A 26,310-nucleotide genomic window follows, 5' to 3' on the forward strand; every position below is an offset into this window, starting at 1 on the left:
CTACCAGTGGCGGAGGGCCCCAATAACTATACTCACCAATTAGGCCCACACGCCCAGCCATTTCCACAGACTCATGCACCCATCAAAGCAATACCTTGCTACTACTCGCACCACAGGTGTCAATATCCAACAATTTACCTAAACCCTCTACCTAACTTTAAACTACCCTCCCTGGGTATTCGTGAAGGGGTCCATCCTCCCCCCATTCACTCCTTCGCACCATGCACTCCACACCACTCATTCCACACCATTTTCTCCCACCAAGCATTCCACACTAAATATTTCCCACTTGCACACCATGCAAGCCCATTCACTCAACACAACTCCATATATCCTCAATACACCACTTATACACTTTCTCTGGTCATCCCCGACCAATTCCTCATTTGCTCACGCTCACCACAAAGATTCCCATTCAATTCCTCATTTGCTCAAGCTCATCACAAAGATTCCCATTCAATTCCTCATTTGCTCAAGCTCATCACAAAGATTTTCAATCTCTAGCTCATACACACAGCATCATCTAACTAACTACTTCCCTCTAATACTCGTGCTTTCCCGTCTTCCCTTACACTAAGCACTTCCTCGTCATTATCATCCTTCTAATCTGACTACGTCTCCTCTACCAGTACAAATGTCACTACTTAAATCTTGTCATCTATTGTCATTTACTAAAGCCCGAACAATTATCCTAGCCCGCCCTCGGCTAGTTTTCACTGCCATCCCATAATCTAAAGCTCATGTGCCCCAACATGATGAATGGTAAAGCTACCATTCGCCATCACTAGGGCTATTCCAGTCCTCTGAACTATGAGCCTCTCCGTGCGGGAATACATCGTCATTGCAGCTCGGCTTCGAAAAGCCAAGCAATGCATATGGGTGGTCTGTCTACTGTTGGTTGGGTCCGTCCGGCATTTTCGATTCTGGGGAGGAGGAATACTCGGGCTGAGGTTCCAGGCACCATCTCGGCACGGAGCCTTTCGGTCTCCGGCACGATGGCCCAACCTCAACCGTTCGGAGCACCATGCCCGCCAGGGGGCGAAGGTCCGACCTCTCCTTCCTCCCCTCGAATCGTGCCGTTTGCCGCTTTCGCCACGGCACGGCACCGACCATACAGGGCGGGGCCTGGCACGAATCGTGCACGGCGCTCCGGCAATGATCCCCGCCGGCCCCCGCAGCACACAAAGCGCACCACGCACCGAGAGCTCGCATCGGCTATTCGTCTCGCTAAACGCTAATCCGGTCTGCGTCGATGCTTGAGTCACATTCTCACACCACGCGTCCCTTTTCATACTCGCACACCGAGGAGCTCCAGCGCCTCTCATACACCCCATGCATTCTACTACTGCACTCTCTCTCCGCACACGGTCCGGTGTGCACTCGTTCCCCGCACACTCCGGTGCACACCACTCAGGTGCACTCACGCCACTCACACACTCCGTTACACACCTGGCCATTGCACACCCTCATGTACACTCTCCCGTTACATCCTCTGTAACACCCATGGGTGTGCACTCCTGCACATACCCAATCAGCGCACACTTACCCACGGGTGTGCAATCTCCTGTCGCACACCCAATCATGCGCTCTGTTGTGCACTCCCGCACACTGTCCTCGGCCATCGCACACTCTGTATCACACTCCGTTCCACACTCCGTTTCACACTCTTCCCACATACACTCCATTGTGCATTCTTCCTCGCACTCTAACACACTCTCCCGTTACACACTCGCGCTTCGGTGCCGTTCGCACACGCGCGCCATTCACCCTCACACAGCGCAAGACTACACCTTGCCCACGGGTGACCTGGGGTTATGCAAGGCAAGGACATCCATCTCCATGAGGTATCAGAAGACACCCGCATACCGATAAAGATTTGGTTAAAAGATTCTAAATGTCATAAAAAAGATCAGGTAGAAAATGCAGGTAGATTGTTGTTGGCAAATCACAAAAACAATGTTGCAAAAAATAATGCAATAAAAAAAAGAAAAGAAAGTGTTGTCAACACAGTGTTGTATTTTATTGAGACTTTGAAAAAGAAAACCATTTAAATGGTTAATTTTAAGAATTCATTTTCATTGCAAATAAAACAGTTTTTTCATTTGAATACTTTTTATCATTTGTCAAAAATTTTCAACAAAATATATTTACATGTAAAACCAAATCCCTAATTTTCTTGTAATTAAGCTTGTATACAATTAAAATAACAAAATACGAGTCATTTGATAACCTTTTGTCATGTAGTAAGTTACAAATGAATCGTCATGGAAGATGTTATTTAAAAAAAACCCGTTAATCGCTCATTTATTTCTTTACTAATGAAATCATATTTGGCACTTTTGAAATACTTTACATTTACTTGAAACTTTTAAGGGTGAAGTAAAACTACTGAAATGGCCATGGAAATTGATCATCGTATGACATTTTGGTGACATTTTGGAGTAGAAATACCTTTTTGAATTAAAAAATAATAAAATATTTCAGTGATCATGCATTTACTATTATGGTAAAATGAAATAACTGAGATCAATACTGACTCAATAAGTAAATAAATACATTAACTGACCAAATAACTATCGATTAGTAAAATACAAACACCGGAGGATTTCGATGCCCACAGGGTTTGTGTTCCTGAAAATGGCCAAACAGTGGGTTATAAAATTGAGTCTAATGAAATCAATGCCAAGCTTTCTCAAATCACAACTTCAAACACAAATTTGTTTAATATATATAATAATAATAATTCATTTATTGAAGATATGTATCTGTATTATTTAATTTGTTATAGTTATTATTGACTGACACTTTGTCTTAACAAACTAAATGAAGACTGAATACATTTGAGAGAAAGATATCATTTATGTGAGCAGTCTGACAATGCTCTGGAGTTCATTACAACAATGTTGGGAAAAGATTGATTCAAACATAATCCATAAACTAATTAAATCAATCCCAAATGGAGTTGAGCCATTTTTCAAGGCAAAAAGGGGTCATACTGATTATGGAGTATACATAAAGACAAATTTGGTTTTTCCAATTATAATAAGTGTTGTTATATCCTTAAGAGTTCAGGGAAATCCCTCGAAAGTGCTTTTGGTTTCATTTTACGATGATTTATTTTGATATCACACCTCAAATAATGAATTTCGTACTTTTTTCACCCACAGTTTATCAAGATCACATGTATCGAATACTTATGAACCGGAGATCGGTGTGAACTACATTACTGACTTTGTTGTGTACTAAGTCGAGGCTCGTGTAAGAGCTAAAACTCTTTTTAACATTTCTTAATTTTTTTTATTATTATTTTATTATTATTATTATTGTTCGTTTTTACTTTTTTCCAGCATATATCGAATTTTGGTGGAAACTTGTTGTAACCACATAACTCTGAGAGTTTACTCAGTATGCAAGATCAAAGCAAGAACTCGATGTATGCGTGATTCAAAGTTAAGAGGACTATTCGTGTGAAATTTTTGTTTGTCAAGATTAATACAACATCGTCAAGATTTACAGAAAATGTACAGAATTGTACAAAACTCTTGTGCGGTGAAAGAAATGCAAAACTAACAAAGAATTGTGAGGACAAAAGAAAGGTGTTAAAAGAAGATATTCTACTCGAAGAACACAGACACACACACACACACACACACACACACACACACACACACACACACACACACACACACACACACTTACAAAGACACACACGCTTACAAAGACACACACACACACTTACAAAGGCACGCACGCACACACACACACTGTGTGTGTCTGTGGGAATACCTATATACAGAGGGTAATTACACGTGCACGTTTGAACACTTTCAATACCTCAATACAATACTTGCAATACTTACAATAATGGACGGGTCTCCTGTCTTTAATCTTTTCGTATATTCCATGCGTTTGTTTTCCATGTATTGGAGTTGAAACCCTGCATAAAGGATATGAAGTGTTCGAAACATCAGATTGACCTTTATTCAGTCCTTAAACAAAACTTTCACTTTGGCACTGCTACCTTTTGCAACCTACAACCAGTGTTTTAATCACATATTGATGTCCAATCATTATTGTGCCATTCTTTATGAAGTGAGAGCAAAAATGTCCAATGATGTATGAGATGCAAACAGGATTTGTTTTGTAGAATCGGCTTTTATTTATTGATGATCTGCCTTGGCCTACCCCAGGTCCTCCCGTGGATGCCCGAGTAAACATATTCATCAACAGCTTTGGCTCCATCCATGAGACCACTATGGTAACATGCTGTGTTCATTGACACGTGTTGTGTTGTAGTACTCATGGGGAAGGGAGAACTTTGACATTGCATCAATGAACTAGAAAGGAACTTGGTAGAGAGCATACCTCCACCAGGCTGAACTGTTTACGTTTTGTATCCATTGATAGGTTGGATCTGGATTCGGACCTGAACCAAAATCTAATCGGATTGTTATTGTCACTTACCCAACTCATCCACCTAGTTTTATCATAACTCATCCACAACTTTTTGAAATATCATTCTATATATTGTTTATGGCCTGATCACTCAATGGTGAAGAATCACTTGAACAATTTTTAAACTCCCAGATGCAGATTCGGATCCGAATCTTCAGCAAAATAGAATCAATTCTCCTTTGTCATACACCCAATCTGTCCACCAAGTTTAGTCCGAATCTGTCCACAACTTTTAAAAACTAGGGCGTGCCCGTACTATATATATATCTAAAATTATATCCCCCCCCCCCTCTATTTACATGAAATGGTTTGGTCCATTCGCAAAGCCAAAGCGAACGGCTTGCGAGTACGGTAGAACCCCCCCCCCCTCTATTTACATGAAATGGTTTGGTCCATTCGCAAAGCCAAAGCGAACGGCTTGCGAGTACGGTGACCATACCTTGGGAACCACTTGTCCGATTAATTTCAAACCTTGAAAAGGCACATCCTCGGGTCCCCAGCAATATACCTGGCAAGTTTCAATTAGATCGGACCCGTGGTTGTCGAGAAACAGCGGTCACAGACAAACACACACACACACACACAGACACACACACATACACACAGAGATTACTGGAATTATAGATAGATATCGTGCTATATCTCGTTTTTGGCATTGCCTCTGTTAAAAATTATTTCTAAATATATATATTTAAATTAATGGTGAAGAATCTGTTAAAAATTCTCAGATCTGGATCCGGATCTTCACCAAAATGTAATCATTTCATCTTTGTCACATGCTCAACCTCCCCACCAAATTTAATCCGAATCCGTCCATAACTTTTTGAGATATCCTGTTCACAAGCAGACAAACAAACAGACAGGGGGTGAAAACATAACTGACATCCACCTTCGGTAGCGGAGGTATCGAAGAATCCAATCGGTTATCTGTTGTGGACATTCGTGCCATTGATACTAAGCCTGAACTCACAAAACACCCTCTATTCATTCAGAGCTTTACAGGGAAATCTGTTTACTCGTTTCATGTTTGGCAACTTTTGGTACATGTTGAGTCACACAGTTTGTTACAATGCAATTTTCTTTACAACCTGTTATGTATATATATATATGTATATATGTATGTATATATACATATATATATATATATATATATATATATATATATATATATATATATATATATATATATATATATATATATATATATATACATACATACATACATACATACATACGTACGTTTGGCATTGCCTATTTGGCATTTGGCATTGTTTGGCATATATATATATATATATATATGTATATACATACAGTTGTGGCCAAAAATATTGGTACCTTTGCACTTTTTTCAAATAACTCACAATTTCCTCCAAATATACAGTAAGTTGAAATTGACAAAAGTATTTGATCTCCAAAATTCTTTATTTCACTATTAATATTACAGAACTTTTGTTTTTGATTTATAACTTAATATGTCCTTTTAAATCAGAAAGAAAAAGAAATGGTATTGACAAAATTATTGACACCCTCGACCTAATATTTGGCAGCACGGCCTTTGGACAAAATAACTGCAGTCAAGTGCTTCCTATAGCCATGAATGAGCTTCCTACACCTCTCTACTGGCAGTTTGACCCACTCTTCTTGTGCAAACTGCTCCAGTTCTCCCAGATTTGAAGGTTGCCTTCTCCCAGCTGCTGTTTTCAGATCTCCCCACAGGTGTTCAACAATGGGATTTAGATCTGGACTCATTGCTGGCCACTTCAGAACAGTCCAGCGTTTTGTCTTGAACCATTCCTGGGTGCATTTTCAAGTGTGTTTGGGGTCATTGTCCTGCTGCAAGGCCCATGACCTTCGACAGAGACCCAGTTTCTGACGCTAGGTTGAACGTTGCGCTCCAAAATTCCTTGGTAATCTCCTGATTTCATGATGCCATGCACACATTCAAGGCACCGAGTGTCAGAGGCAGCACAGCAACCCCAAAACATCACTGAACTGCCTCCATGTATAACTGTGTAACTCCATTTTCTTTGAAGGCTTCATTTTGTTTTCTGTAAACATAGAGATTATGTGCTTTACCAAAAACTCTAATTTGGCCTCATCTGTCCACAGGACATTCTCCCAGAAGGATTTTGACTTGTTCAGGTGTGTGTTGGAAAACTTCAGTCTTGCTTTCTTAGCAGTGGAGTCCTCCTGGGTCTCCTACCATAGATCCCCCTTTCATTGAGATGGCGATGGGTGGTGCGAGTTGAAACTGTCGTACCTTGTGTCCGAAGGTCACCTTGAATCTGTTTGGCAGGTGATCGAGGTGCTTAGTCCACCATTCAAGCAATCCTTTGCTGCAATCTTTGATCAAGTTTTCTCTTGTGGACTCGTTCAGGGAGGTTGGCTACAGTGCTATGGGCCTTCAACTTCCTGATAACATTGCATACGGTGGACACAGGAATATCAGGTCTCTGGAGCTGGACTTGTAGCCTTGAGATTGTCCATGCATGGCTTCAATCTTGTGTCTGACCTCCTCAGGCATTTCTCTGGTTTTCTTTCTTTTCTCCATGCTCATTGCGGTACACACAGTGACACAAAACACCAGAATGACTTATTTTCTCCATTAAAACTGGTTGAATGAGTGATTTTTATATTGCAGAAATCTGCAACTCACCACAGGTGAGTCCAATTCCAAAGTAAAGGAGAATCACCTGCTTGAAATCTAATTATTTCTAACAACTTCGAAAAGGTGCCAATAATATTGTCCGGGCCATTTTATGATTTCTGTGTGGAATAAGCTAAGATTTAGTATGGTATTTTTTCAGCTTTTTTTGTTTTGTTCCATTGCAAAGCAAAGAAATACATACGAGTATGTGGATGGATACCAAAATATTTTTTAATTTCAACAATTTTCTAGAATAAATGGTGCATTATTTGAATAAAAAGTGCAAGGGTGCCAATATTTTTGGCCACAACTGTATATATATATATATATATATATGTATATATATATATATATAAGTATATATATAAGTGTATATATATATAAGTATTTAAAAAAAAGTATTTTAAAAACTTATAAAATATATAAGTTGCTTGATTGTGTCTGAACAGGGTAAACGTCGTAACCACAGTATGTACAATGCTGAATGATACTTCGTTTAAGAGCTCATATGCCCGGGCGGTGCATGGGTAGGCTTATAAATATCGATATTCATGCAATTTCCATTTGTGTGCATTTTTGTTGCGCAAAATGGCGTTTTATTGGGTCAGAGTCGTTGGTCCGCACGCCGACCAGAAGTTAAAAAAAAAAAAAATTATCACAAACTATTCAATCAACTCCGTTCAATGTATAATTACCTTTCCGATGATTTACTTCACCGAGAACCCTTAGCAATCTCAACAGTCACTGGCTTATGCTGTCAAAGGACCTTCTTCGCAAAACTCCTCAATAACGCACTCTCCATTGGGAATTATTTCCCTTACAACAGCCTGGTGGAGCCGGATTTATCTGCTAGTTCTTAATATTTTTAAATGATGATGGACAGGAGGAAAAGGATGTTTTATTACCTGGAGTAATACCGTAACTTTATTTTGAAATGTGGTTGTTTGACCTTAATATGACCTTGATAAGCTATCTCATGACCTTGTGTTTGGGTGCATATTGCAACTTTTTTATTTTCGCACATTAATTTAGATTTTCCGACACAGACCGCAAGATTAAATGCTTAATATTCACCACTGTAATTACCTGGTGTTCGCTTTTGCTGCTAAGTTGTATCATGACTCTCCTTGGCCTGCACACATTTTATTAACTCTATATTTACTTTGTGTCCCTAACTGGCAGGACACATATTTGAGGAATTTTGTCCCAAGGAACGTTTGACCTCGTTTTCTACTCTCGTAATGTAACAAATGTTGAATTACGATGCTCTTGCCAAATGAGTTAACGGGCGCCAAATTAAAGCCACCAAGGTGTTTGAATTTTGTGATTTTTTTGTCGCGTTTTCTTACATCACCATGTTCATCTCACCCGCTGAAAGCCTTTTCCTTTGTAGGACTATCGCGTGAACATTTTCCTGCGGCAGAAATGGAACGACCCCAGGCTGAAGTTCCCGACGGACTACCAGGGACCGGATTTACTGACTATTGATCCGAAGCTCTTCAAATGCCTCTGGAAGCCTGATCTGTTCTTTGCCAATGAGAAGGATGCCAACTTCCATGATGTCACTCAGGAGAACATCTTACTTTTCATCTCACGGAAGTCTGATGTGCTGCTCAGTATGAGGTTTGTGTAAAAGCCAAAACGAAGGCAGAACCAGCAATCTCATTACTCTGCATCAGTGGCTGTGATAGATTCGTCGAGAGAATGAAGTAGCAGCTGCAGGTTCACTTGCTGACACTGTCCATAGTTTTATTATCTAATTGTGTGAGTCACATTTGAGCAGATGAAAAGGGTAAAGTACGCAGCTAATGCTGTTTGTGTGTGTTCATGTTTGTGTGTGTTCATGTTCGTGTGTTTACCTTTGTTTGAGTGTTTGAATGTGCATGTTTGCATGTTCATGTTTGTGTGAGTTCGTGTTTGTGTGTGTTCATGTTTGTGTGTGTTCATGTTCGTGTGTTTACCTTTGTTTGAGTGTTTGAATGTGCATGTTTGCATGTGTTCATGTTTGTGTGAGTTCGTGTTTGTGTGTGTTCATGTTTGTGTCTGCTCATGTTCGTGTGGTTACCTTTGTTTGAGTGTTTGAATGTGTATGTTTGTGTGTGTTCATGTTTGTGTGTGTTCGCGTTTGCGTGTGATCATGTTTGTGTGTGTTCATGTTTGTGTGTGTTCATGTTCGTGTGTTTACCTTTGTTTGAGTGTTTGAATGTGCATGTTTGCATGTGTTCATGTTTGTGTGAGTTCGTGTTTGTGTGTGTTCATGTTTGTGTCTGCTCATGTTCATGTGGTTACCTTTGTTTGAGTGTTTGAATGTGTATGTTTGTGTGTGTTCATGGTTGTGTGTGTTCGTGTTTGTGTGTGTTCATGTTTGTGTGTGTTTGTGTGGTTACCTTTGTTTGTGTGTTTGAATGTGTATGTTTGTGTGTGTTCATGTTTGTGTGTGTTCGCGTTTGCATGTGTTCATGTTTGTGTGTGTTCATGTTTGTGTGTGCTCGTGTTTGTGTGGTTACCTTTGTTTGAGTGTTTGAATGTGTATGTTTGTGTGTGTTCATGTTTGTGTGTGTTCGTGTTTGTGTGTGTTTGTGTGTGTGTGTTCGTGTTTGTGTGTGTTCATGTTTGTGTGTGTTTATGTTTGTGTGTGTTCATGTGGTTACCTTTGTTTGAGTGTTTGAATGTGTATGTTTGTGTGTATTCATGTTTGTGGGTGTTCGTGTTTGTGTGTGTTCATGTTTGTGTGTGTTCGTGTTTGTGTGTGTTCATGTTTGTGTGTGTTCATATTTGTGTGTGTTCATGTGGTTACCTTTGGTTGAGTGTTTGAATGTGTATGTTTGTGTGTGTTCATGTTTGTGTGTGTTCGCGTTTGTGTGTGTTCATGTTTGTGTGTGTTCATATTTGTGTGTGTTCGTGTGGTTACCTTTGGTTGAGTGTTTGAATGTGTATGTTTGTGTGTGTTCATGTTTGTGTGTGTTCGCGTTTGTGTGTGTTCATGTTTGTGTGTGTTCATGTTTGTGTGTGTTCATGTTTGTGTGTGTTCATGTGGTTACCTTTGTTTGAATGTTTGAATGTGTATGTTTGTGTGTGTTTATGTTTGTGTGTGTTCGTGTTTGTGTGTGTGTGTGTGTGTGTGTGTGTGTGTCTGTTTGTGTGTGTGTTCATGTTTGTGTGTGTGTGTGTTCATGTGTGTGTGTGTGTGTGTGTGACCGTGTGTGTGTGTGTGACCGTGTGTGTGTGTGACCGTGTGTGTGCACTCGCGCGTATATGTTTGTGTGTGTTCGTGTTTGTGTGTGTTCGTGTTTGTGTGTGTTCATGTTTGTGTGTGTTCATGTTTGTGTGTGTTCATGTTCGTTTGTTTACCTTTGTTTGAGTGTTTGAATGTGTATGTTTGTGTGTGTTCGTGTTTGTGTGTGTTCGTGTTTGTGTGTGTTCATGTTTGTGTGTGTTCATGTTCGTTTGTTTACCTTTGTTTGAGTGTTTGAATGTGTATGTTTGTGTGTGTTCATGTTTGTGGGTGTTCATGTTTGTGTGTGTTCGTGTTTGTGTGTGTTCATATTTGTGTGTGTTCGTGTGGTTACCTTTGGTTGAGTGTTTGAATGTGTATGTTTGTGTGTGTTCGTGTTTGTGTGTGTTCATGTTTGTGTGTGTTCATGTGGTTAACTTTGTTTGAATGTTTGAATGTGTATGTTTGTGTGTGTTTATGTTTGTGTGTGTTCGTGTTTGTGTGTGTTCATGTTTGTGTGTGTGTGTGTGTGTTCATCTTTGTGCGTGTGTGTGTTCATCTTTGTGCGTGTGTGTGTTCATCTTTGTGCGTGTGTGTGTGACCGTGTGTGTGTGTGTGACCGTGTGTGTGTGTGTGACCGTGAGTGTGTGTGACCGTGTGTGTGCACTCGCGCGTATATGTTTGTGTTCAGCCAGAAATTCTGGTTTAACTCACCATTCAAACTTTATCTTAATCCTTGTTCCATGTTTTATCTGCCACTCCATGCAAAATCTCTTTCACCTGGTGTATGACAGCCTGAGCACAACTAAGCATGAATTGTGCGTCTCTGCTTGAAAAAATTTCACGTGATCATTGAAACAATACATTAGTGCAAATAAGAAATGTGACAGGTGAACAAGTGCTCTAGAATTCTCGTGGCATGATTTGATAATTGCTTATTTCCTTTTTGCTTGCACTCGGTGAACCCACGCAGTGCTATGCCGAAGCACGCTGTGTGGCAGATTAGTCACGTGACAGGAGATTAATCACGTGACAGGTGACTAATCACGTCAAATGTCTTTGTCATCATTTCGTTTTCAATGCCCTCAAGGCCTAGAGATATTTATGGTGGAAATGTGTCCAAAAAAAAAAAAAAAAAAAACTAGAAAAAAATACATTGTACACATGATGGAGAGTCATGAAAGAGCTGGGAATTGAAGAGTTGCTTTCTTTTAAAATAATTTAGGATGTTGTGGTGAAAGAAAAATGATTGAATAGAGCAAATGGGTTTCTACACACACGTGTGCATTCTCCTTTATGTACACAGATATGTGCACTCCCCTTTATGTACACACACGTGTGCATTCTCCTTTATGTACACAGATATGTGCACTCTCCTTTATGTACACACACGTGTGCATTCTCCTTTATGTACACAGATATATGCACTCTCCTTTATGTACACACACGTGTGCATTCTCCTTCATGTACACACACATGTGCACTCTCCTTTATGTACACACATGTATGCACTCTCCCTTATGTACACACACGTGTGCACTCTCCTTTATGCACACACACGTGTGCACTCTCCCTTATGTACACACAGGTGTGCACGCTCCTTTATGCACACACACGTGTGCACTCTCCCTTATGTACACACAGTGTGCACTTTCCTTTATGTACACACACGTGTGCACTCTCCTTTATGCACACACACGTGTGCACTCTCCCTTATGTACAAACAGTGTGCACTCTCCTTTATGCACACACAAGTGTGCACGCTCCTTTGTGTACACACAGTGTGCACTCTCCTTTATGTACACACAAGTGTGCACTTTCCCTTATGTACACATATGTATGAACTCTCCCGTTTGTACACACAGTGTGCACTCTCCTTTATGTACACACAGGTGTGCACTTTCCCTTATGTACACATATGTATGAACTCTCCCGTTTGTACACACACGTGTGCATTCTCCTTTATGTACATACACGTGTGCACTCTCCTTTATGTACACACACGTGTGCATTCTCCTTTATGTACATACATGTGTGCACTCTCCTTTATGTACACACACGTGTGCACTCTCCTTTATGTACACACACGTGTGCACTCTCCCTTATACACACACACGTGTGCACTCTCCCTTATGTACACACACGTGTGCACTCTCCTTTATGTACACACACGTGTGCACTCTCCCTTATGTACACACACATGTGCATTCTCCTTTATGTACACACACGTGTGCACTCTCCCTTATGCACACACGTGTGCACTCTCCCTTATGTACACACACGTGTGCACTCTCCTTTATGTACACACGTGTGCACTCTCCCTTATGTACACACACATGTGCATTCTCCTTTATGTACACACACGTGTGCACTCTCCTTTATGTACATACATGTGTGCACTCTCCTTTATGTACACACACGTGTGCACTCTCCTTTATGTACACACACGTGTGCACTCTCCTTTATGTACACACACGTGTGCACTCTCCCTTATACACACACACGTGTGCACTCTCCCTTATGTACACACACGTGTGCACTCTCCTTTATGTACACACACGTGTGCACTCTCCCTTATGTACACACACATGTGCATTCTCCTTTATGTACACACACGTGTGCACTCTCCCTTATGCACACACGTGTGCACTCTCCCTTATGTACACACACGTGTGCACTCTCCTTTATGTACACACGTGTGCACTCTCCCTTATGTACACACACATGTGCATTCTCCTTTATGTACACACACGTGGGCACTCTCCTTTATGTACACACACGTGTGCACTCTCCCTTATGTACACACACGTGTGCATTCTCCTTTATGTACACACACGTGTGCACTCTCCCTTATGCACACACGTGTGCACTCTCCCTTATGTACACACACGTGTGCACTCTCCTTTATGTACACACGTGTGCACTCTCCCTTATGTACACACACACGTGCATTCTCCTTTATGTGCACACACGTGTGCACTCTCCTTTATGTACACACACGTGTGCACTCTCCTTTATGTACACACACGTGTGCACTCTCCATTATGCACACACGTGTGCACTCTCCCTTATGTACACACACGTGTGCACTCTCCTTTATGTACACATGTATGCACTCTCCCTTATGTACACACACGTGTGCACTCTCCTTTATGCACACACACGTGTGCACTCTCCCTTATGTACACACACATGTGCATTCTCCTTTATGTACACACGTGTGCACTCTCCTTTATGTACACACACTTGTGCGCTCTCCTTTATGTACACACACATGAGCACTCTACCTTATGTACACACATGTGTGCATTCTCCTTTATGCACACACATGTCCATAGTCTCGTTTGTTGTAATTTCCATATGCGGGGTTTTTAGGAGGTGGGAGAAAGTTCTCCCAGAACTCAAAATCTCCACCTCCTTTTTCGGTAAAGGATTATTATTGATGAACCACATTGTGAAACTTCATTCTCATATCATCGTTTCAAGGGCTCTTTTTAGAATCCTCACTGAACCTCTGACAGTATCCACTTGCAGCTCGTTTTTCCCATAATGGTTTTTAATTTGTGGTGATATTCCCCAGAATGATTATTAATTTGTAGTGATATTCCCCATAATGATTTTTTATTTGTTGTGATAATACCCGGAATGATTTCTTATTTGTTGTGATATTCCCTGGAATGAATATTAATTTGTAGTGATATTCCCTGGAATGAATATTAATTTGTAGTGATATTCCCTGGAATGAATATTAATTTGTAGTGATATTCCCTGGAATGAATATTAATTTGTAGTGATAATCTCCATAATGATTTTTAATCTGTAGTGATATTCCACGGAAAGATTATTCATTTGTAGTGATATTTCCCGGAATGATTTTTAATTTGTAGTGATAATCTCCATAATGATTTTTAATCTGTAGTGATATTCCACAGAATGAATATTAATTTGTAGTGATATTCCCTGGAATCAATATTAATTTGTAGTGATATTCCCCATAATGATTTTAAATTTGTAGTGATATTTCCCGGAATGATTTTTAATTTGTTGTGATATTCCCTGGAATGAATATTAATTTGTAGTGATATTCCCTGGAATCAATATTAATTTGTAGTGATATTCCCCATAATGATTTTTAATCTGTAGTGATATTCCACAGAATGAATATTAATTTGTAGTGATATTCCACAGAATGAATATTAATTTGTAGTGATATTCCCTGGAATCAATATTAATTTGTAGTGATATTCCCCATAATGATTTTTAATCTGTAGTGATATTCCACAGAATGATTATTAATTTGTAGTGATATTCCCCATAATGATTTTTAATCTGTAGTGATATTCCCTGGAATGAATATTAATTTGTAGTAATATTCCCCATAATGATTTTTAATCTGTAGTGATATTCCCTGGAATGAATATTAATTTGTAGTGATATTCCCCATAATGATTTTTAATCTGTAGTGATATTCCCTGGAATGAATATTAATTTGTAGTGATATTTCCCATTATGGTTTTTAATCTGTAGTGATATTCCACGGAATGAATATTAATTTGTAGTGATATTCCCCATAATGATTTTTAATCTGTAGTGATATTCCACGGAATGAATATTAATTTGTAGTGATATTCCCCATAATGATTTTTAATCTGTAGTGATATTCCCTGGAATGAATATTAATTTGTAGTGATATTCCCCATAATGATTTTTAATCTGTAGTGATATTCCACAGAATGATTATTAATTTGTAGTGATAATCCCCATAATGATTTTTAATTTGTAGTGATATTCCCTGGAATGAATATTAATTTGTAGTGATATTCCCTGGAATGAATATTAATTTGTAGTGATATTCTCCATAATGATTTTTAATCTGTAGTGATATTCCACAGAATGATTATTAATTTGTAGTGATATTCCCCATAATGATTTTTAATCTGTAGTGATATTCCCTGGAATGAATATTAATTTGTAGTGATATTCCTCATAATGATTTTTAATCTGTAGTGATATTCCACGGAATGATTATTAATTTGTAGTGATATTCCCCATAATGATTTTTAATCTGTAGTGATATTCCACGGAATGAATATTAATTTGTAGTGATATTCCCCATAATGATTTTTAATCTGTAGTGATATTCCACGGAATGAATATTAATTTGTAGTGATATTCCCCATAATGATTTTTAATTTGTAGTGATATTCCACGGAATGAATATTAATTTGTAGTGATATTTCCCATAATGGTTTTTAATTTGTAGTGATATTTCCCGGAATGATTTTTAATTTGTTGTGATATTCCCTGGAATGAATATTAATTTGTAGTGATATTCCCCATAATGATTTTTAATCTGTAGTGATATTCCACGGAATGATTATTAATTTGTAGTGATATTTCCCATTATGGTTTTTAATCTGTAGTGATATTCCACGGAATGAATATTAATTTGTAGTGATATTCCCCATAATGATTTTTAATCTGTAGTGATATTCCACAGAATGAATATTAATTTGTAGTGATATTCCCCATAATGATTTTTAATCTGTAGTGATATTCCATGGAATGATTATTAATTTGTAGTGATATTCCCCATAATTATTTTTAATCTGTAGTGATATTCCACAGAATGAATATTAATTTGTAGTGATATTTCCCATAATGGTTTTTAATCTGTAGTGATATTCCACGGAATGATTATTAATTTGTAGTGATATTCCCCAGAATAATTTTTAATTTGTAGTGACAATCTCCATAATGATTTTTTATCTGTAGTGATATTCCACAGAATGAATATTAATTTGTAGTGATATTCCCTGGAATGAATAATATGAATTTATAGTGATAATCTCCATAATGATTTTTAATCTGCAGTGATATTCCACGGAATGATTATTAATTTGTAGTGATATTCCCCATAATGATTTTTAATTTGTAGTGATATTTCCCGGAATGATTTTTAATTTGTTGTGATATTTCCCGGAATGAATATTAATTTGTAGTGATATTCCCTGGAATGAATATTAATTTTTTTTTTTTTTTTTTTTTTTTTTTTTTTTTTTTTGTATACAAGATCGAGGCTCGTGAAAGAGCGAAAATTAATCACACAGAAAGACAAACAGACACATAAAACAAATAACATCGGGAGCGGTAGACAAGATGGGGAGAGAGGGGGAAGGACACAAACACAACATTTGAGAGCAGGGACCGAGAGACATGGAGACATCGAGAGATCTGTGGGAGGGAGAGGGCTTTGGGGGGGAGGCATGTGAAGGGGGGAGGCATGTGAAGGGGGGGGAGGCATGTGAAGGGGGGGGGTGGGAGAGGTATAAACATATGGACACTGCCAGGATTTCCAGGAAATAAGTTGGAATTTCAAATAAGGTGGATCTGGGGTGAATTAGTGGGGGTAGAAAAGATCAAGGTTATGGATGGGGGAAGATAAGAGATGGTGGTGAACAGCTGTTTTAAAGACCTGGAGGGAGGAGAGGGATTGAAGGGAGTGTGGGAGTTTGTTCCACAGGCGGGAGAAAAGAGGAATGAAAGAGTGAAGGTGAGCAGAGAGCCGAGATTTCGGCAGTTTAACCATCAGAGGGTTGCTGGCAGATCTTGTGCGACCTGTAGGAATATTTGGGGGACAGAGCACGGAGAGAGCTGGGGGAGCAAGGCCGGAGAGGAGTCGGTAGAAGACAGAAAGAACACCTACCTGCCTGCGGTGAGTGAGTGAAAGGCCCTCAGAGATAGCTTCATCGCGGGAGATTCCAATGATTTTGAAAGCTTTGGATTCAACAGCGTGAAGCCGAGCCAGGTGTGAGGCAGGAGCACCAGCCCATAGGGGAGAACAGTATTCCATTGAGCTGCGGATGAAAGCCTTGTATGTGGTGAGGAGCTCAGGTGTGCCGAGGAAGGACTTCGCACGACGGAGGATGCCCAGTCGGCGACTGGCTTTGGAGGCCAGCTTGGAAATGTGGTTTTCCCAAGAAAGATCATGGCAGATAGTGAGACCCAAAAGCTTGAGTGACAGAACTTCTTGGAGAGGATTGTTGAGAAAGTAGATGGGAGGGTTGTCCAGTCGATCTTTTCGGAGAGACATAGTAAGAGAGTGAGATTTGGCAGGATTGAAAGACATGTTCCACTTGTTTGACCAGTCTGTGATTTTGTCCAGGTCTTCAGAGAGTGAGGAGGCTGCAGACTGCCTATCTGAGGGAAGAGGAATGGAGCGGCAGAGAGTGGAGTCATCAGCAAAGAGATAGAGAGGATTTTCCAGAGAGTCAGAGAGATCATTGATAAAGACCAGAAAAAGCACAGGGCCCAGCACACTTCCTTGGGGAACTCCAGCCTGAACAGGAAGGGGAGATGAGAGAAATCCATTCAGGGCCACACGTTGACTACGACCAGAGAGGAAGTCCGCAAGCCATGCATTGAGATTTCCATGGATACCATAGGAGGAGAGTTTGGTGAGCAGAGCTGGGTGCCAGACCGTATCAAAGGCCCTTGATATGTCAAGGGAGACAGCTCTGATTTCCTGTTTGGCATTCAGGACCTCCATCCATTGTTGAGACAGCAGAAGCAGCATGTCCAGAGTAGAGTGACCTGGTCTGAAACCAAATTGATGATCAGAGATCAAGCCATTGGAGAAGAGGAAAGATTTCATATCCGAAGCAATGATGGATTCCATGACTTTGCTGATAATTGGGAGCAGGCTGATTGGTCTGTAGTTGCAAGGATCTGTTTTTGCACCTTTTTTGTGTAAAGCGGTAATGTTAGCTGATTTCCAGGATGCTGGCAGATGACCTTGAGCAAAAGATAGGGTGAAAAGAACAGAGAGAGGGTGAGATAGAGCGGCAGAGCAGGATTTTAGGACCCGTGGGCTGATGCCGTCTGGTCCAGTTGCAGAATCAGAGTCGAGGTTTGACAAAAACTCCTCCACCTTGTCAGGAGAGAAGGACACAGAGTCCAGGAGCATTTGGGTTCGACTGGGAAAGGTGGGAACAGAGAGAGATGGGTTTGGGACTAAGGATTTCGAGGCGAACACAGAGTTGAGGCATTCGGCTTTGTCACGTGCGATGTCAACTGTGTGGCCATTTGAGGTAAGGGAGGGGATGGAGGGGGAACAAACACCAGAAACGGATTTGACCAGACGCCACCAGGATTTGGAGGAAGGAGACAGGTTTGAGAGTTCATTCTTGAGTGAGGAGAGATAGTGCTTCCTGGCACTCCTGAGGGTAGACACACACTTGTTCCGAGCTTGGTGGAAGGAACTGAGATTTCCTTCAGTTGGATTAGCCTTCCAAGAGGCAAAGGCAAGTTGTTTCAGGGCAACTGCCTCACCACAAGATTCAGTGTACCATGGACGGGAGGAAGGGTAAGACAATTGAAGGCGAGATGGGATAAATCTGTGCATGAGAGAGATCAGTTTGCTTTGGAAGAATTCCCAGGAAGAATTGATGTCAGAGGCAGTGGAGATGGGAGACCAATCCAGACGATTGATGGCTGCTTGAAGACCGTCCCAGTCGGCCTGAGTGAAATGCCAGACTCGTCGACGCTGAGGAGGCTCTCTGAGAATGGCCAGAGAGATGTCCACTTTGACAAGCACATGATCAGAAGAACCGATTGGAGCAGAAGAAGAGCAGCAGACATTAGCAGGGAAGTTTGTCATAACCAAGTCTAGAAGAGAAGATACTCCATTGGCTGAGATCCGGGTCGGGAAATTGACAGATTGTGTCAATCCCAGTGAGTCACAGAAGTCCTTTGCTGAGGTGCCATGACTAGTGAGAGAGGAACCCACACCCAACCAGGTGGCATGATGACAGTTGAAGTCACCACATATGAGGAAGAGAGAGTTGGGATGAGTGGATAGAAGTTGGTCCATGTTGTCAGACATTGAAATGTAGATGGAGTCATCACTGTTTGGGGGACGGTACAGAACACATATGAACAAAAGGTGGGAGCGGAGAGGAAGCCGTAACCAGAGGTACTCCTGCGGGTGAGGAGGAAAGAGAGCAGTGCAAGGAGAGTGAGGAAGAGAGTTTTTGACAAAGATAGCCACCCCACCACCAGGCCGAGGCTCAGGTCTATCATACCGGAGGAGGGAGTAACCAGGAAGAGATATTAAGGAATCAGAGACATCTTGAAGGAGGAAAGTCTCTGTTAAGCAGATCAAGTCTGGATTGTCAGAAGCAACCTGTATGGAGAGATCAGTCAGGTTTGAGCGAAGGCCCCGGATGTTTGAGGTCCATACCGTTAATGAAGAGAGAGGGGGAGCATCGGGTACAGGACAGGGGAGGGGAGGAGTAGGGTAAGATGAAGGATGAGAGGGGGAGGTAGGGAGAGCAGTTGATAGTGTTTCAGATGTTGCAGAAGAGTTCCAAGAAAGGGAAGGATGAGGAGGATGAAAGGTTTGCTGGTGAAGGGATGCGGCACAGTGAGGGGTTGTTTGAGGGGGGGCAGAGGAAAGTAGAAGGTTTGGGGGGGTGGAGGTATGAGATAGAAGGGAGACGAAGTGGGGAGGAGGCAGCTTGGAGGAGGAGGGTGGAGGAGAGAGAATTGGAGAGGAATGGTATGGGGGGAGAATTGAATGGGAGGGATTGGGGGGGAGTTTTGAAGGGGAGGAGTGAGGGGGGAGTTTAGGAGGGGAGGGGCAAGGGGGGAGTTTTGGAGGGAAGGGGAAAGGGGGGAGATCAGGAGTGGAGGGGCAAGGGGGGGATTAGGAGGGGAGGGGCAAAGGGGAAGTTTAGGAGGGGAAGGGCAAGGGGGGAGTTCAGGAGTGGAGGGGCAAGGGGGGAGTTTAAGAGTGGAGGGGCAAGGGGGAAGTTTCGGAGTGTAGGTGCAAGGGGGGGGATTTGGATGGGATGGGCAAGAGGGGAGTTTAGAAAGTGGATGATTAATGAAAGACGAACATTGATAACAAATTGGGTTTGTTGTGATTTTCAAGTTAGCAATCCGGTTCAGGATGATGGAGGAGGGATGGAATGAATGTGAATTTAGACCATGTAGTGAGGGAGACGTATAAGATATTGAATTTCTTTTTTTTGAAGTGGAATGAGTTGGAGAGGAAATTGAGAAAAGCCTTTTAAATAGGAAGAAAAACAGCGTGTTGTAATATACCACTGAATAAAAAACAGAAGGGGAAAGGTTTAACATATTTAAAAATATTTAAACAGAACTATGAACAATCTTATATGCACAAAAATACCAACGGGGGGAGAGCCGAGAGGGACCACCATGAGTCACGTGAACAGGGCAAATGGTGTATGGCAAGGAGATAATGGGGGTGGGGCGAACAGCACACCTGGACAGAAAATACAGGATGAGACAACAGTACACGTGGAGAAAAGAAAATAAATGTTTGTTTTTTTTTTGTTTTTTTTTGGGGGGGGGGGGTGGGGAATTAGAACGTTAGACAGTATTATGTTCGGGGTAGAAGGGAAAAAACCAAGAGCCAAGCAAAACACACTTAAGTTAACAAAACACCGACGGGGGTACAACTACAAGGCCACACACAAGGGCAGAAAACGATTAATTAATTACGAGTTACAGGAAATTCAAACCAAAACTAACTATAATCAAACAATATCACATGGACGATAAAATAACGAATTGAAATTTGACAATCTATCTGGGGAAATGGGGGAGAAACACGTGGTCGAAGAACGAACGAACGAATAAGAATGAATAAACGAATGAGCACAGAGAAGGTAGTCTTTTTTTTTTGTTTTTTTTGAGTTGAGATTTACATAAGGAAGTAGGCTTTGGGGTGGAAAGACTGCGAAAACAGAGAACGAAAGTTATTGGATCACAAACGACAGGCGCTGAGAGAAAAACAAAGCCTCAAGGTTGTACAGTGTACACTGTACAAGACCTCGAGACGACACGAATTAACGCGATTTACAATACAGGTATGAAAGATTTGCACCGAAAATCTTTGACGGGACAATATACGTACATACACCATAAAAGAAATACAGTTATAACGAAAATACAAATTGGAAGAATGACTTAACTTCGATTTCGATGGAGAGCGTGTGGAGCTGCGAAAAAACGAACCGTCGCCAGCAAGACCGGAGATATTCCCCATAATGAATATTAATTTGTGGTGATATTCCACGGAATGATTAATTTGTACTGAGATTCCACAGAATGGTTTTTAATCTGTAGTGATATTCCCCAGAATAAATTTTAATTTGTGGTGATATTCCACGGAATGAATATTAATTTGTACTGAGATTCGACAGAATGGTTTTTAATCTGTAGTGATATTCCCCAGAATAATTTTTAATTTGTGGTGATATTGCACGGAATGAATTTTAATTTGTACTGAGATTCCACAGAATGGTTTTTAATCTGTAGTGATATTCCACGGAATGGTTTTTAATCTGTAGTGATATTCCACGGAATGGTTTTTAATCTGTAGTGATATTCCACGGAATGGTTTTTAATCTGTAGTGAGATTCCACAGAATGAATATTAATTTGTAGAGAGATTCGACAGAATGGTTTTTAATCTGTAGTGATATTCCACGGAATGGTTTTTAATCTGTAGTGATATTCCACGGAATGAATTTTAATTTGTACTGAGATTCCACAGAATGGTTTTTAATCTGTAGTGATATTCCACGGAATGGTTTTTAATCTGTAGAGAGATTCGACAGAATGGTTTTTAATCTGTAGTGATATTCCACGGAATGGTTTTTAATCTGTAGAGAGATTCCACAGAATGGTTTTTAATCTGTAGTGATATTCCACGGAATGGTTTTTAATCTGTAGTGATATTCCACGGAATGGTTTTTAATCTGTAGTGAGATTCCACAGAATGAATATTAATTTGTAGAGAGATTCGACAGAATGGTTTTTAATCTGTAGTGATATTCCACGGAATGGTTTTTAATCTGTAGAGAGATTCGACAGAATGGTTTTTAATCTGTAGAGAGATTCCACAGAATGGTTTTTAATCTGTAGTGAGATTCCACGGAATGGTTTTTAATCTGTAGAGAGATTCCACAGAATGAATATTAATTTGTAGTGATATTCCCCATAATGGTTTTTAATCTGTAGAGAGATTCGACAGAATGGTTTTTAATCTGTAGTGATATTCCACGGAATGGTTTTTAATCTGTAGTGATATTCCACGGAATGGTTTTTAATCTGTAGTGATATTCCACGGAATGGTTTTTAATCTGTAGAGAGATTCCACAGAATGGTTTTTAATCTGTAGTGAGATTCCACGGAATGGTTTTTAATCTGTAGTGATATTCCACGGAATGGTTTTTAATCTGTAGAGAGATTCCACAGAATGAATATTAATTTGTAGTGATATTCCCCATAATGGTTTTTAATCTGTAGAGAGATTCGACAGAATGGTTTTTAATCTGTAGTGATATTCCACGGAATGGTTTTTAATCTGTAGTGAGATTCGACAGAATGGTTTTTAATCTGTAGTGATATTCCACGGAATGGTTTTTAATCTGTAGAGAGATTCCACAGAATGAATATTAATTTGTAGTGATAATCCCCATAATGATTTTTAATTTGTTGTGATATTCCCTGGAATGAATATTAATTTGTAGTGATAATCTCCATAATGATTTTTAATCTGTAGTGATATTCCACGGAAAGATTATTCATTTGTAGTGATATTTCCCGGAATGATTTTTAATTTGTAGTGATAATCTCCATAATGATTTTTAATCTGTAGTGATATTCCACAGAATGAATATTAATTTGTAGTGATATTCCCTGGAATCAATATTAATTTGTAGTGATATTCCCCATAATGATTTTAAATTTGTAGTGATATTTCCCGGAATGATTTTTAATTTGTTGTGATATTCCCTGGAATGAATATTAATTTGTAGTGATATTCCCTGGAATCAATATTAATTTGTAGTGATATTCCCCATAATGATTTTTAATCTGTAGTGATATTCCACAGAATGATTATTAATTTGTAGTGATATTCCCCATAATGATTTTTAATCTGTAGTGATATTCCCTGGAATGAATATTAATTTGTAGTGATATTCCCCATAATGATTTTTAATCTGTAGTGATATTCCCTGGAATGAATATTAATTTGTAGTGATATTCCCCATAATGATTTTTAATCTGTAGTGATATTCCCTGGAATGAATATTAATTTGTAGTGATATTTCCCATTATGGTTTTTAATCTGTAGTGATATTCCACGGAATGAATATTAATTTGTAGTGATATTCCCCATAATGATTTTTAATCTGTAGTGATATTCCACGGAATGAATATTAATTTGTAGTGATATTCCCCATAATGATTTTTAATCTGTAGTGATATTCCCTGGAATGAATATTAATTTGTAGTGATATTTCCCATTATGGTTTTTAATCTGTAGTGATATTCCCTGGAATGAATATTAATTTGTAGTGATATTCCCCATAATGATTTTTAATCTGTAGTGATATTCCCTGGAATGAATATTAATTTGTAGTGATATTCCCCATAATGATTTTTAATCTGTAGTGATATTCCCTGGAATGAATATTAATTTGTAGTGATATTTCCCATTATGGTTTTTAATCTGTAGTGATATTCCCTGGAATGAATATTAATTTGTAGTGATATTCCCCATAATGATTTTTAATCTGTAGTGATATTCCCTGGAATGAATATTAATTTGTAGTGATATTCCCCATAATGATTTTTAATCTGTAGTGATATTCCCTGGAATGAATATTAATTTGTAGTGATATTTCCCATTATGGTTTTTAATCTGTAGTGATATTCCCTGGAATGAATATTAATTTGTAGTGATATTCCCCATAATGATTTTTAATCTGTAGTGATATTCCACGGAATGAATATTAATTTGTAGTGATATTCCCCATAATGATTTTTAATCTGTAGTGATATTCCCTGGAATGAATATTAATTTGTAGTGATATTCCCCATAATGATTTTTAATCTGTAGTGATATTCCCTGGAATGAATATTAATTTGTAGTGATATTTCCCATTATGGTTTTTAATCTGTAGTGATATTCCACGGAATGAATATTAATTTGTAGTGATATTCCCCATAATGATTTTTAATCTGTAGTGATATTCCCTGGAATGAATATTAATTTGTAGTGATATTTCCCATTATGGTTTTTAATCTGTAGTGATATTCCACGGAATGAATATTAATTTGTAGTGATATTCCCCATAATGATTTTTAATCTGTAGTGATATTCCACAGAATGATTATTAATTTGTAGTGATAATCCCCATAATGATTTTTAATTTGTAGTGATATTCCCTGGAATGAATATTAATTTGTAGTGATATTCCCTGGAATGAATATTAATTTGTAGTGATATTCCCCATAATGATTTTTAATCTGTAGTGATATTCCACAGAATGATTATTAATTTGTAGTGATATTCCCCATAATGATTTTTAATCTGTAGTGATATTCCCTGGAATGAATATTAATTTGTAGTGATATTCCTCATAATGATTTTTAATCTGTAGTGATATTCCACGGAATGATTATTAATTTGTAGTGATATTCCCCATAATGATTTTTAATCTGTAGTGATATTCCACGGAATGAATATTAATTTGTAGTGATATTCCCCATAATGATTTTTAATCTGTAGTGATATTCCACGGAATGAATATTAATTTGTAGTGATATTCCCCATAATGATTTTTAATTTGTAGTGATATTCCACGGAATGAATATTAATTTGTAGTGATATTTCCCATAATGGTTTTTAATTTGTAGTGATATTTCCCGGAATGATTTTTAATTTGTTGTGATATTCCCTGGAATGAATATTAATTTGTAGTGATATTCCCTGGAATGAATATTAATTTGTAGTGATATTCCCCATAATGATTTTTAATCTGTAGTGATATTCCACGGAATGATTATTAATTTGTCGTGATATTTCCCATTATGGTTTTTAATCTGTAGTGATATTCCACGGAATGAATATTAATTTGTAGTGATATTCCCCATAATGATTTTTAATCTGTAGTGATATTCCACAGAATGAATATTAATTTGTAGTGATATTCCCCATAATGATTTTTAATCTGTAGTGATATTCCATGGAATGATTATTAATTTGTAGTGATATTCCCCATAATTATTTTTAATCTGTAGTGATATTCCACAGAATGAATATTAATTTGTAGTGATATTTCCCATAATGGTTTTTAATCTGTAGTGATATTCCACGGAATGATTATTAATTTGTAGTGATATTCCCCAGAATAATTTTTAATTTGTAGTGACAATCTCCATAATGATTTTTTATCTGTAGTGATATTCCACAGAATGATTATTAATTTGTAGTGATAATCCCCATAATGATTTTTAATTTGTAGTGATATTCCCTGGAATGAATATTAATTTGTAGTGATATTCCCCATAATGATTTTTAATCTGTAGTGATATTCCACGGAATGAATATTAATTTGTAGTGATATTCCCCATAATGATTTTTAATCTGTAGTGATATTCCACAGAATGATTATTAATTTGTAGTGATATTCCCCATAATGATTTTTAATCTGTAGTGATATTCCCTGGAATGAATATTAATTTGTAGTGATATTCCCCATAATGATTTTTAATCTGTAGTGATATTCCCTGGAATGAATATTAATTTGTAGTGATATTCCCCATAATGATTTTTAATCTGTAGTGATATTCCCTGGAATGAATATTAATTTGTAGTGATATTCCCTGGAATGAATATTAATTTGTAGTGATATTCCCTGGAATGAATATTAATTTGTAGTGATATTCCCCATAATGATTTTAAATCTGTAGTGATATTCCACAGAATGATTATTAATTTGTAGTGATAATCCCCATAATGATTTTTAATTTGTAGTGATATTCCCTGGAATGAATATTAATTTGTAGTGATATTCCCTGGAATGAATATTAATTTGTAGTGATATTCTCCATAATGATTTTTAATCTGTAGTGATATTCCACAGAATGATTATTAATTTGTAGTGATA

At 38.7% G+C, this 26,310-nt stretch overlaps 1 protein-coding gene across 1 annotated transcript in view; it reads left to right on the forward strand.

Moving 5' to 3' along the window:
• Positions 1-26,310, forward strand: part of LOC137426023 (glycine receptor subunit beta) — a 253,604-nt gene that overhangs the window by 25,882 nt on the left and 201,412 nt on the right. The window contains exons 4-5 of the mRNA XM_068114744.2: positions 4,191-4,258; positions 8,496-8,725. Coding sequence (XP_067970845.2) covers positions 4,191-4,258; positions 8,496-8,725 — 298 coding nt within the window. The remainder of the gene's footprint in view (positions 1-4,190; positions 4,259-8,495; positions 8,726-26,310) is intronic.

This window comes from Myxine glutinosa, chromosome 4 (assembly GCF_964187855.1).
Source record: "Myxine glutinosa chromosome 4, kmMyxGlut1.1, whole genome shotgun sequence".
In the NCBI taxonomy this organism is placed as follows: domain Eukaryota; kingdom Metazoa; phylum Chordata; class Myxini; order Myxiniformes; family Myxinidae; genus Myxine; species Myxine glutinosa.